Source organism: Plectrocnemia conspersa, unplaced genomic scaffold (assembly GCF_051122295.1).
Source record: "Plectrocnemia conspersa isolate PC_06_02 unplaced genomic scaffold, ASM5112229v1 ptg000013l, whole genome shotgun sequence".
Taxonomy (NCBI): Eukaryota; Metazoa; Arthropoda; class Insecta; order Trichoptera; family Polycentropodidae; genus Plectrocnemia; species Plectrocnemia conspersa.
This window is the reverse complement of record NW_028277177.1, coordinates 31159217-31173732: the sequence shown is the minus strand read 5'-3', so window position 1 is coordinate 31173732 and position 14516 is coordinate 31159217. Positions and strand designations below refer to the sequence as shown.

The 14516-nt window shown below is 33.3% G+C and overlaps 1 protein-coding gene across 1 annotated transcript; it reads right to left on the bottom strand.

Annotated features, from left to right (window-relative positions):
- Positions 1-217: 217 nt before the first annotated feature.
- Positions 218-14228, bottom strand: LOC148227850 (ubiquitin thioesterase trabid-like). Its single transcript, XM_088201507.1, has 13 exons — positions 14065-14228; positions 11733-12168; positions 11445-11673; positions 11227-11381; positions 10915-11098; positions 9701-9962; positions 9310-9635; positions 8971-9112; positions 7884-8128; positions 7676-7820; positions 7505-7613; positions 2855-3003; positions 218-2751 (listed from the first exon to the last, which is right to left on the bottom strand). Exons 2-13 carry the CDS (start codon positions 11991-11993, stop codon positions 2667-2669), a joined length of 2292 nt encoding a protein of 763 aa, XP_088057633.1. The 5' UTR covers positions 11994-12168; positions 14065-14228; the 3' UTR covers positions 218-2666.
- Positions 14229-14516: the final 288 nt, after the last annotated feature.

The window sequence follows — 14516 nt, the reverse complement described above, 5'->3', positions numbered from 1 at the left end:
TAAAAGTTACTTTTCCTGTTTTTTATTATACTAGTATTAACTAAATTAAAAATCGATATAATCTGATAATCAAACTGAGATAAAATTATGTCTGATAATTAAAAGATTCTTAGAAAACCAGTATTTTTGTGTAAGTTTTTCTATGTTATATTAATCGACTCTGATTATCAGTTACGGAATATTATATTTAATACAAATATATAAATAAAAACACTCATAATTTTCCAATTCATTTTATTCAATCTAACCGGTCATAGTTTGATTCAAACGTTAAATCATATTAAAAATACAATAAACTGTTAATACTTGAGATAACGTTACAAACTCATAACATTAGGAACATAAAATAAACAAACATTTTCCACTAAATTAAATTAACAACAACCTAAAATCGTATACTAAAAATAATATATTTTTATAAAAAAATCACAAAACAAATTAAATATTCAACAATAATAGACTATGAGAAACCTGCATTTGGCTCATGTATCCAACGTTTTTTTCACTCCGTATGAAAAAATTTGATATTTTTTGCACCGGTGTGTGCAAATTTAATTTTAAATTTATAACTACACCTTTACGGCGAACGAAACACCAAAATCGATAAAGAATCGTCCGCCAAAAACGAGGCAATTTACAAGTTTTAACAAAAGCGATTAAATTTCTACGGAAAAAATCATTAACGATAAGGGATTGTTAAAAACATGCGATTCGTGCGAATCAACTTTTCAGACGTATTACATCATAATACCACCCTCGATCACCGTTAAAAGTATGTACACGATCAGCAAAACGTCGCTACATATAATTATTACAATTTAGTATCTCTAGATAAAGAAATTGTGAAAATAAATAAATTCCTTATTCAGGTATCGATCATCACAGTTATCGTCCATAAAAAAATATTGCATAATTCAATTCTGACGCGAACAAAAAAGGGAATGTGTTAAATTTTCAGCAACTAATCTGAGCTTTCGTTGAGTGTTCGTCGCTAAATAATATTAAGTAAAAGCGACGGACACGTCGATCGGTTAAAATTGCACTTCCTTAAATTTAAAGTCTTCTGCTGCTTCTAAAGCGGTGTAGCTACATTATAATATTTTCTAAGCAATCGAAACAATTAAAATGTAGAGATTCTAATGCTCTCGGTAATATTATATTATTACAAATTGCATAAGATTGACGCAAACGTTTACAAAAAAATATGATAATAATAATACAAGAAATTCATCAGACGTGCGCAGCGATGTGAATCGAGAATTTTCTGAAAATATTCTCCAAAAGATTATCACTTGAGAATTTTATTTTTCTAAGTTTTAAAATATTTTTAGATGATTTTACAGCATTTAATAGCATACTAGTTTAAATTGAGAACCTCATGGAAACTTCTGAGAGGAATTTAAAACACTTCTTCAATACTTATAGAATATTTGTCAACCAATTAACAATTTTTTTTTTCTTATAAAACGTGAAAATCAATCCAGTTATTATTGTGCTACAAATATTCAAGACCAATATAGTGGCGAATGTATAAGGAAGAACAAATCAATGTGAAAGAATTTTTAACAAACCATACAAAAAAATGTTCAGTTCAGCAATTTTAAGCTAGTTGTTTTAGATCAAAATAAGAATTTTATAGCAATAATATGCAACTAAATTAGCCCATAGGGTGAAGAAACCAAGCAATGCAAAAGTTCGGAATTAGAAATAATATTGCTAGTATTTTTTAATGAATACATAATAAGTAATAGTGATTGAAGTAATTCATTCCTTCCTTAATAATATCATTCAGATCTAAGTTTCACCAGTTTAATTGAAAACCCCTTCAGATATTTAAAAAAAAACTCTAAATAATTCTCAGTTCAGAAAATATTCCCTAAAAGATTCTCGAGAATATTATAACACTAGACGTGCATGTTAGTATGTATTATGTAATTTCTGTGTATCAGTTAAATTATGTATCAAACACAGCACATACAAATTAAAGTCACATTGGTTTTAAAAAAATATTAACGAATATTTTAACATGACTATGACCAGAGACGACCTGGAGGCGAAACAAGCTGTGCAGACGCAGCCGGGCTTTTAAAAACACTTGTTACTTTACGCGAGTCTCAAATTAGTTCACCTGATTAACTGAAAAATGTTAAAATAAAAATACTCGCCTCTATCAAATTATTCTAAATAGTAATTTTATCACAGGCAACGCGTAATTCTCCAGACCGTCCCTGACTATTCCCATAATCTCACACATATAAACACACACACACACACTATTCATAAATGTATATCAATTTGTAACATTTTAAAATTAAATTATATACATATACAATAAGTAGAATTTCTTTAGAATAATCATAAATTTTTGAACAACTTTAACGAAAATAATTTTCAATCTGTCTCAAAGTTTTATAATACAATAATTATAACATATATGTTGATATTTCCCTATCAACAAAATATTTGCAGAGTTGCTCCGAGATATAATATTTATGTAATTGTGCTGCCGTTTTAGTAATGATATATTTAAAAAGAGTAAAATCAATGCTCTGATTTTAAAATACGATATACCATACGAAAGCATATACAAATATGCGATAATGAATAAAAACACGTCTCGATTCTGTCAAAGTAGATAAAACGTGACGTTCAGGTTAACAGTGTGATTACTCTTCGTCGGTTTCACCGTCGCTTGAAAATTCTTGGATATGAGTCGATAATCGAGGCGGGAAAGGACCGCTAGTTTGCTGACTGAAAATAAAAATTATATATTTAAAAGAGCGTTAATACAGGGTGACATCATCCGCTCATAATACTTTTTAAAATAAAATATATTTCATAAAAAAGCACGTACGCTATTCTTCTATAATGATTTAACCATTCTTCCAACATTTGAGCAACTAACAGCGGCTTTTGCCTTGTACGCTGCCGAGCGACTAACAATCCACCTTCAGTACTGCACGTGTGCATCCATTGCTGCAAAATCGGCTCTTCATGACCAATCTTAAAAATAAAAAATATTAGTTTATACATAGATCTCAAAGCTTGTCTGTTTCGACGATTCAAATCAATGAAATCAGATCGAAATACATTTTTACTGGTTGATATCTATTTGTACTAGAGAAAGTATAATTTATCTGATAGGTACTAGTGAAATTATATGCTGCTTTAACCCCTTCTCGATCATGCCTGAGTTAACTCGTAAATTTATATTTTTGTGAATTCTCATCTCAAAGATCAGCAAATTTCTCAAAATAAATTATCATTGAGTATTTTTGTTAAAAATTAAATTTGTAAGAATGTTTTTAATTATTTTACAATGGCGGCATTTTTTATACCGCTGCATAGGAAAGGGTGGGTCCATGTCAGACAGCGTGAAGCATGTAAAAAGCTTGTTACAACCAGTTTGTTTTAAGAAATAGTTGTAGAGTAACACATCACATGTAAAGACAAAAATGTTAAAATCCAAACCTAAGTTAAACGAATTATTCAAACCTAACTTGACCTAATGAAAGTTCTAAAACCAACTATAGTTTTTGAACTATCATTAGATTAGGTTTAGGTTTGAACAGCAAATGGACATTTTGTAACTGTCAAATTGAGTATAATTAACCCTTTGACCGCAGCTGGTATTTTTGCACGCCATTTCGCACTTTACTGATGTGATGGGCTATTATAAATCAGGGGTATGCAATCTTTTGCATGTCACGGGTCAAAATTGAGTCTATGTTTCAATTGCAGGCCACATGGCGACTTCAAAAAAATTCAAAACACAAATCGTTTTTAGGAGCACTACATTTTTGGTACTACTTAGATGACAAGATTTTGAAAATATTAAAGGACCTATAAATATAAAAGTTATTTCGGAAATTTTTGTCCGAGGACAAATTACTGTGGAACCTAAATAAAAAAAGTCATGGAAATTTTTGTTTATAAACCATCTCAGAATTTTTATTTGAGGACAAATTGTTGCAAGAGCTAAAAAGTCATTTCAAAAATTTTATTCAAATACCATCAGGAGCATATGGTGAGCAGGCGCGTACGGTGAGATACATTCCCTTTCGCTCGCTCGCGTGTTAAGCGACGATAGTGAGTGAGAGATTAGGGCGTGCATTACATCCGTTCCGTACGCTCACTTCTTCTCACTTACTCTCGTTACTTAACACGCGAGCGAGCGAAAGGGAATGTATCTCACCGCACGCGCCTGATGGTGAGATACTTTCCTTTTCTCTCGTTCACGTGACGAGAGTGAGTGAAAGATAAGGGCGTGCGAAACGCACGCAAATTGCTACAGGAGCTTAAGTACTATTTACCTAGGTATTTCACTATTTTGTGATGAGGGTCGGTATTGAGAGGAAAACTAGATATTTTCATAGCAGATTGCATTTATTGTAATTTTTTTAGAAATTACAAAATTTTTGAAAGCGAATTATATAAAATTCACAAAATAAATTAAATTTTAATCAATGTTCGCTTTATTTTGTGTAGTACATAAACGTAAGTTGTTTCCCAAATGTTTATAAATATTTGTATTTCTGTATATTAAATGTGTGACAATGAGACACCCTTTCTCAACAACAAAAAAATGCTTTTACGCCTTCGAAAAATTTGTGAATAGAATGTTCGTCGGTGGTATCTACTATGACCGAAATTCGCAGAATCCGTTTGAAAATTTCATATTATTTTTTAATTTTACTTTAGACTTCGCTTATCAAAACCAGCCGCTTATTTGGGACCCAATGTCCTAATTAAGCGGTATCTCTGCATATTAATTTTCGACATCAACCAGTAATTCCCTGAATTCTCGATGACTTGGATAAGATTTTTTAATTGTATTTATGCAATACGACACAACAGACACGACCCTTCTAATTGCATCATATTTACAAATAATTTTTTCTGGTGAATAATGCAATGACATAAATAATATAGAGAAATCATATTTTATTTTTAATTTGAATTAAGCAATAACACCTTTATTTTACCGTCATTGATGCTGCAGCATTAATGAGATTAAAATTTTTATAGCAGTTCCTCTATAATGTTAATATTTTGATCAACACTGCGAATTTATATTGATGATTGTGCCGAGTCTTTAATGTCGGTGTATATCAGTGGCGTACGGTGGGTGTTAATATTGGGTGTGCTATAAAAAATAAAAAAAGTACATTTTTTCATTTTTATTAGCCGAGGTTTTGACATGCCTAAACTGCCTTACAGCTTTTTCCCATATATAAATAAATAAATAAACATCAAACCTAATCTAAAATATTATTATATAAAAATATCAAATTTCCAATAAACATAAACTTATAATTATTTATATATAAAATCTAATCTTCTTTCTTTATTCATAAATTTTTCTATCACGCTGTCATAAAAAGTGCTCTTTTTTTAATATCCATAAGGATCCCTTTTTCTATTGAAATCAAGCTAAGGCCACATAGCCTTTCTTGGCCTTGGGTACTTCGATAACAATTATTAATTCGTTTCAGAGCAGAAAATGAACGTTCTGCTGAAGCAGTACTGCTTGGAAGAGTTAATATTAGTTTGCCTAATTTATCTATTTCCTGAAAACCTGACTCAAGATTATTTGTGTTCATAAATTGTACAAGCTCATGAACAGATTTCTCTGCAAATTTAGGTAAATGATAAAGAACAGCAAGCTCATTTTTTAAACTTATATAATCAAATAATGCTTCATAGAATTGTTGCAAATTGGTAAATAATTCATTTGGAAATTTTTTTTTATATTGCTCATATTTTTCTTTCTCCAGAAGGTGAAAATATTCCAATTTGGACATTGAAGAAAAACGGTTTTCAATTTATATTATCAACTATAAATAAATCTTACATATATTATCAACTATTGTATTAAATACTTGGCTAAACGCGTGCTTTTCTTCAACAAGCAAATCATTACTCAGTCTTGGATAATTTTCTTCCGTTACATAAGAATCCCATAATGTTTCATAATTATTTTCCTGTTCATGTCTGAGTTGTTGCAAAATTTCGGTAACTTTCTTACAGCAATATAATATGTCAAAAGATTTGGATTGTAAAATGTTGTATAACACATCAGTTTTTCCAAAAAGTTTTGAAAATATGTGGAGAAGTTTTCTTGTTTCAAAATCTTCCAAAAAGCTAAGAAAACCTCGTGCTTTTATTACAGTGTCGGGGTCCCATAGTTCACAATTTTTCACGACGTCTCAAAAAAAGTCCGTAAATTCATTTCTGTATTTTTGCACTGTGTTACTTAACCGTGTGTATAATTCCATCTTGTAGGTGTAACAGAAGGAAGTCTTCTAGCTACAAACTCTTGTAAAGCATTTATTCGTTTGGAAGATTTCGAAAAGAATGCAGACAATCCATTAAAAATTTGAAAGAATGATTTGCACACTTTTATATTGGAAAGACCTTGTTGTAATGTTAATTTCAACATATGAGCATAGCAGTGTGTAAAAATGGCCAGTGGATAAACTTCGAGTACTTTGGCTTGCAAACCATTAATATGCCCACTCATTACACTCGCCCCATCATAGTCTGTCCAACTAATTTTTCTTGAATTTGAAATTCTAATTATATTTACAACGTGGCAAAATAAGCCATCGGCTGTTTTATCAGAGCTAACGTCTGTAAAGCCAATAAACCGCTCGTAAACTTTACCTTCATAAACAAAACGCAAAACTGTTGAGAGCTGTAAGTTCGTCATTATATCTGAAGTTTCGTCAAGAATAATAGCGACAAAATTTGCTGAATTTACTTCTTCCTTAATATTATCTTCAATTTAATTTCATAACTTCTTTTCGAAAATGGATTATTCAAAATATCTTCAACAGTATTCTTCATCATTATTGGGGTAAATAAAAAAATATAATCTAGAATAGAAAATTAAATATTGATCATATGTAAGTAAGATAATAAACTATTTTACGCCAAAATATAAAAAGAGTGACCTGTTATTGTGATATAATGTAATAAAAAAGCAGCGACGGACGCAAGAGTTTTTGAAGTACGCGCACCAAATTCGAGACCAATTTTACTACTGAGCGCTGCCAGCCGACAGATCGACTTCAGCCGTTAAATCTCGGAACAATTTACTTTAGTCGGCGGCCGCGCGCAAGGTCGGCGCGTTATATGTGTTGTTCCAAAACGATCGCTCGCGCGAAAACGTTCAGAGCGAATGACAAATACCAATGCATACTATACACTGCATATTCAAATTTTATAATTTTGCATACTACTGTATGCAAAATGATGTCGCTTTACGCCCTAAATTTTCTAAATTTATATTTTAAATGGTTTTGCGGGTGTGCGCCGCACACCTAGCACACCCTGAATATACGCCCCTGGTGTATATACAATATTTGAAGAATGTACGGTATAAATTCTTCATATAGTACAATAATTTAAAGTGAAAATGTATTCGGATATGATTTCACAATAACAGTGAAATTATATTTATATTAGTGAAAATTAAATCACTAAAATGTATAATATTCACCTCTTCGCACGTTAAGAAATGTACAGGTAAAAGCTTCCCTTCAGAATCAGTCAACGGTAAAAATATTTCATCCTGTCCATCATCTTCCTCTTCGAGAGTCGTGCCAGGTCTATTAAAAAAATAAATAATTAAAATACACACGCTATAAGCTAAATACTCAAATAAACAAACCTTCTGATATATCCAGCTGTGTTTCCCGACGCTTGCGAATATGGTTCTATTGGTACCAATGCTGAGAAATGACCTCTCGTGTATCCGAGACAAATAGGGGATTTAGAACAAAAGGCGGGATCCCATAAAAGTGGCAAATAAACACCTATAATGTACAATTAGTTATAGTTAGTTTTTATATAATTGGCATCATAAATGTGAAGTTTACCTTGAAAACAAGCGTATCCCAGAGCTTCTCCTCTGAACGAGTTGACCACGTCCACGGCGTAGACGATCAAAGGCCTCCTGGTGACGTGGGCCAATGCCCACACGTGTAATTGATGTAGTGATCGACCTTGCTGAGCAGCCGCATGTAACGCCCTCGACCAATCAGCTTCTAATTGCAGTTCGTCGGGGACGTATCCTATTTGCGCTGCTTGCCAGCATTCGTGCTCTCGCCAACGTGGATAAAACCTGATTTTTATGAAATTTATCAATCTAAGTTCGAAAACATAAAGCAACAGCGTTGCATACTATCATATTGCAATTTTAAATTATTCTTTGAATGATTGCCGTGGAAAAAAATAGCGACAAGTAGTTAGTTGTGGTTGGAAACATCGAGAGATTCATAGGTCTGCATTTGGCTCAACCATAGTGGAAGGTCTAAATCAATTTAAGACCAAATATATGTCACAAGGTGAGAGAGAGAAGAGTATAAGTGAGCAATGGGAGCAAAGCCAAAAAATAAAGTTAAGCAGTTTACATTACAAGTAGTAGCTGGCTTGTATCACTATTACGAAAAATGTTATAAGATAAATATTCAGCTTCTTTAAATACTACATATAATATATATGTTAGACCAAAGTGGGACTGAAAAATCTAGAAACATTTAAACCTCGAATATATTTGCACGGAGTACTTATTCTATAATACTGAGTGTACTGATTAAAAAATTAGAAGATAGATTTTCATTAAGACGTCTCTTCTAAACAGTGTATGTTATCCAAAAATATTCTATAAATATATATTAGAAAAAATAGGTCAATAGTTTTACTCTCTAGAATCTGTAATTAATATTATTGTAAATCTACTGCCATAACATAACAGGCGTGAAGCTTTAACATCATATGTGTATAATAATTAATTCATGTTTAATAGAAATTGATTTTAAATCTGTTGCGGAATGTGAACAGAGTCGCTCTAGAGATATAAAATTTTATAGTTCGCTGTAAACTTAGTACCTACAGCAAATGGTCGCAAAATACTCTCGACATTGAGATCACTAGAAGGTTTTAAAACATTTTTTTGATACTCACGCTCGGCCTGCATGATGTAGAGTATCAGCCAGAGCTCTTCTCAACGTATTATCTCTATCGAAAACGCCCCAAGTAGCTTGTAACACCGCATCAAGTAAACAGTCACCAGCTGAACGATTCCACAATGCGTATAATCTCGATCCTAAAAAAACAAGTATAAGATCAAAGGTCTACAGAAATCTGGCAGAATTGAGGAAACTCTTACATAATTTGGCACAAAAACAGCCGATAAAAATACACTTCAACAGGATCATTAAGCGTGTTATATAAATCAAAGAGCTAAATTCAAAACGCCTAATAAAAAAACCGCTTGTTTGTTCCAAGATTTTTTATAGTCACCTAGTCGCACGGTCAGCTCTAAACTCCAATTGATAACGGCAGAATCTTCTGTGAGTTGTTGTTGAGCGTCACGATCCAGCAGCTCTTCGAACATTTGATCTTGTATGACTTGAGGCAGCTCTTCGACATCAGCGGGCAAACAAAAAGTGGTAATGTCGTGAAGATACCGACATGGAAAACCTTTCTTATGCCTGATATTTGAGGCCACGTGTCTCCTGATAGCACTGGCCAGATCTGGCGCTACGTAAGATGGCGCTCTTTTGATACCCGAGCCTCCGCCTGATATCCTGGAGAGCAGCGAAGAGAGAATGTCTTCTCGTTGAAACCTATTTCAAATCGAATCAATTTAATGGAAAGATCCTTTAGTTTATTTTGTAATTGTGTAATTTACCTAATCGCTAGATGAACCAGAGTGTGACCGGTGTCGAAAGCCGACGTCCTGTTTAGAAGAGAGACTTCCGAAGTCGTCAGTTGTCTTGCGGGATCTCCACCGTTGGATAAATATCGCTCGACCGGAACTACGTCTCCGTCTACGACGCCTAAACAAGCTTGTAACCATTCCCAATCGGTCTGACGTTGTCTAGTCATCCTTCGGTTGTTAGTCTGTTCCAATTCGTGTACTGGACTATTTTGTTTACACATATCGTTGAGACCTAATAACAAAATTTGATAGTTGTCTTTATTGTGAAAAAATACAAGGTCGTAAAAGTAGATAATATTAAATGTTTTAAGTAGTGAATTAATTCCTACACATTTCTTGTTATTTATTTATTATTATTTTATGTTGTATTTATAGTAAATTATAAAAAAAGTCAGTGATTCTTAACGTTTGATTTATTTTACTACTTTTTTGTATTAGTACGTTTTAATAGTTTATTGTAACACTTTTCTGTTATTAAATTTCGTTAACTTATTTTATATATTCGTCGGCTTTTGTGGATTTTTTTATATCAATTCAGAGGCTTATTGGTATAATTTTCTATAAAAATCATTTACATTAAATCAAATTAAAAAAATATTACATAAATATGTTTTTATTTCATATATCTTCAGTTATATATGTAAATATATAACTATCTGGGGTACCTCAAAACAATGAAAGATTGTACGGTGATACCGCTCAAAGGGTTAAAATCTACCAAAGAGTGTGAAATTAGGAATAATTCAGTCAGATGTCAGTTAGTCATCTGTATTATAATTCTCAGTTTGTTTTTATTCATAGAATTTCACTGATTCCTAGCAATTTGCTATTTTTTGTCCACTGTCATGTTTCAAAAAATATGTTATACAGGGAAGAAAACAAGGACAATTTAAATGAGCAATATATAAAATAATTGTTCCAGAAAACATTATGTATGTTTGTGCATTACTGTTGGTCAGAACAGTAAACACCCCACGAATAACTCTGTGTAATAAATCCTTTTCTGAAGAAAAAATCCAAAGATTTAACTTACATAAACGCACAAACAATTCGTTTTATTGAACAAAGTATTAATTTAAATGCACATGTCTATTAAAATAATTCGCTGTTAAATCGCACCGGAAAATAATGCATGCAAAACCGAGTACACAAAATAGTTACATAATAAAATCTTCATAACTCACCAAATTGCGTTCTAGAACTATGCTTAGTATTCTGTTTAATGTCTATGGAATCGTAGCCGCCTATGACTGGATCTCTTTCGGGTAGAATAGTTTGAGGGCTTGTGACATGTTGCTTAGAAGAGCTTCGAGAATTTTCACACATTGAGCATTTTGCTGCCTTCGGCCAATTTTCAAAGGTACATAACTAAAATAAAAATTGATTCATCAGGTCTAGCTATTTAATCGAGGTGTATAAAAGCAAAGGTAGAATTTTCCCATTATGAATTTTGCTTATATACCCCCAATAATAAGGCTTAGTAATGATTATATTACATTGCAGATCCACTTGTTGGCGTTTAAAGCTTGACACGCATTCGGAAGAGAGCACGTATCGAAACTACTGTTGGGGTTAGCTGCGACTTCGACTTCTTGGGAGATACTCAACGGCGCTATTTGTTCGTGTATATTTTCTACTGTTACACGTTTATCTGGAACGATACATAAGCGATAATAACGATCGTCCAAAACCGGTGCTCAAAAATTCTACTTACTTCTATGAGCGCCGCATTGCCGACACTTGGTGCACGCCGGTTTTCTAGGAGGATTAACACAGCCGCATAATTGACAACTCCAGGCTAACTCTTGACTTCGGTCTTCTTCGTTATCGGCGAAGAGATCGCTCGCGTCGCAGATTCGTCGGTCCGTTAAGCTATTATCGGCGTCTTTCAGTCGGAATATATCTTCGTTCAACAATGGCTTGACCGCTCTGCACATCGTACACTGAAATGGTATAAGGCATTGTAATATTTATCGAGATAGATATTCGCATCGAAGCTTACCTTCAAAGATAATGGAAAATTTTCATATGTACAATATTCGCAACACCATTTTTTGGAAGAATCTTGGTTCGCGGCGGCGGACGGGACGATGGCGCTCGCGTCAATCGGAGAAGGGTCTCGCAGTACGCATGGCGACGTCTTGGACGCCGTCAAAACGTTGGGCGAGACCGTCCTCTGAGCTACGAGAGCGTCGACCGGATCCTCCGGCGACGTCTTGCCATTTTTTCTATTCTTGGTCTGATACATTTCATCGCTCATCATACGATACAATTTGGAGAGATGCGTGATACGTTGAAATAAAGAGGGGAGCGAACGCAAGATATTACACTATCCCCCTTTGTCATACCATTGCGGAGGGAGGGCAAATTAAATGAAATAAAAACGTGTGTTTTCGAAGTCGGCCGCAATTTTGACACTCAAATCCTGCTGTAGATACCTGAAACAACAATTGACCGTTAGATGGATTTCAATATTGTTTTCTAGAATATTTTGGTATTAATAATTTAACCTGCTTTCTATGTCATAACAACACTGACTGGCATAATGTTAACGACTAAACGTTAATGCAACTTAACACTCACCGACAAAATGTTAACATTTATATATATATAAATGAATATGTATTCTATAATATTATAAAATACAGTAAATTCCACTTAATTGAACCGATAGTTAATTTAGGCTAAATCCCAAGGAATAAACCAAATAAGGGAACTAATAGTAATATACTTCAGTCATCTGGGACACAATAGGGTGCAAAAATATTTATTACTTTTCAGAAGTAAAAAGTTCAAATCAAAAGCAATAAAATCTTGTCAGAGCCATCGCAGTAGGAATGCTCGGTAACGAGCGTTCCTTCTTTTTCAATAATTTAATAAAGTTTAAAAATTCATACTATTTTTTAATTTCAATACACTTCACTTATTTGGAACAAAATTTTAAGGTCCAATGTGTCCCGATTAAGCGGAATCGACCGTAGTAGACTTACAAAGTGGATGTATTGTTTAACTTTAAACGGATGAAAGTTTTTAATGAAAATAATTAACCCTTTCACCGTGGCTGATATTTTTGCGCCTCATTTCGAAATTTGTTAATATGTGGAGAGAACCAATTCATGGCACATTTTAAAAAATTTAAATTATAGTAAATAACCATATAATTAGGCTCAAAGGTTTATGGTACCTTTATTTTGTTTTCTTGTTGACTTCTATAGAAGCCATCCGCAGCGAAAGGGTTAAAAGGCAAACGTTTCAAACCTTTTGATTTGAAATAATTTTTATTATTTTAAAACAAAACAATAATAAATAAAATACAAGTATTGAAAATCGATAATATATAAATATAACATAAACATCAAAGACAAAAATTAAAAATAAATAAAGTGTATTTTTTTCTTCTCTTTGCGATTTATTTATTATTGTTTATATATTTTCATTACAAATTTTTGTGAAATATTGTTGCTTCATTCATGAATTAGGCAAATTATTTGCCTAATTCATGAATGAAGCAACAATATTTTTGCTTATTTGGTGCATTGAGCAAAGTAGATAGTACTAGATCAAATTCTATTTGATTATATAAAAATAAATCAATTATTCTTCTACATTTAGAACGGCATAAAAGTCAAAGTAGAAATTAGGTGCGAGCGTTGTTTTGGACCCTTCAATAAACGTGACGTTTGCAGCTGTCAACATTAACATTTGGCCTAGTTCCAAAAACGCTACTATCTTATTGGCTTAATGAATGCATTTGGCAGATAATTTGCCTAATTCATGTATAACGCAACGGACTTGCATTTTACATGAATTATGCAATTAGCGATTTCCTCGATTTGTCTGTTAATGTTAATACGAGAATTTGTGTTTATGTGTGAAGAATGCATTCGTTTGCAATTTTGACTACAATTACATACAAAACGTAAATATCTAAAAGATATTTCTTTACAAATAGAGGAATGTCGAATGAATCCTAAGAAATATATCGATTTGCCCAAAGTGTGAAAGTTACAGTAACAAAATAATAATTCTATATTACTGTATAGATAAATGACTCAGGTGTGGAAAGGGCACAACTTCGATTTTAAATATTGAAAAGTGAAAAAAGGTTGGAATTATTCCAAATGTGACGATGTATCGAAACGTCACCTAGACAAATGTGAGGGTGTCGAAAGTAATATTGTTTATAACGTGTATTGCACAACAAGCGCAATGTCAGCGAGGAGTCATGATGGAACGCAGTTTGCAATCGAAAACAAGGAAAACGGTTAAGAGACAGTAGACGACTCGAAGGAGCAGCCGCTAACGGTATCGCTAATAATACTCGCGAAGGTCACCTGGGCTCTCGGCCATGAAGGGAGTCGTGCGGCTGGCGTCTCGCGTCGGCCTCCGCGGCTGTGTGAAGGTGTCGGCCCTCAGCTGCAGCATACCGGGACGGAGGCGCACTCCAGGTCGCTCCGCACCTCTGCGCTGCCCTTCTCGACACAAAGCCAAAGGCCTCGGCGCGACGGATCTCGGCCATGCGCGCACCTGTCACACGCGACAACGAGCGGGGTAATATCGAACAGAAACGTATCCCTCTTTACGATTTAATACAATGTAAATTTAATTATTTTTGTAACTCAAATAACTCGTATGTCAATTCAATTTTCGTATTTTTATAAAACTAAAAATATGTTACTTTTATAAGATTTAAATATTTTATAAGCGAAAGAGCTCTCTGTGAGAACTAATACGGCTAGTACATTCGGAGCCAGTGGCATCATTTGCGGATGGTAAGGTGCAGGTA

Bases quoted from the DNA above. Each gene is read 5' to 3' on its own strand.
- LOC148227850 (XM_088201507.1), bottom strand. From the start codon at position 11,993: ATGATGAGCGATGAAATGTATCAGACCAAGAATAGAAAAAATGGCAAG. The intron at 11,674-11,732 runs GTAAGCTTCGAT...ATACCATTTCAG, and splicing joins ATTTTCCATTATCTTTGAAG to TGTACGATGTGCAGAGCGGT. The intron at 9,963-10,914 runs GTGAGTTATGAA...TTTTGTTATTAG, and splicing joins TAGTTCTAGAACGCAATTTG to GTCTCAACGATATGTGTAAA.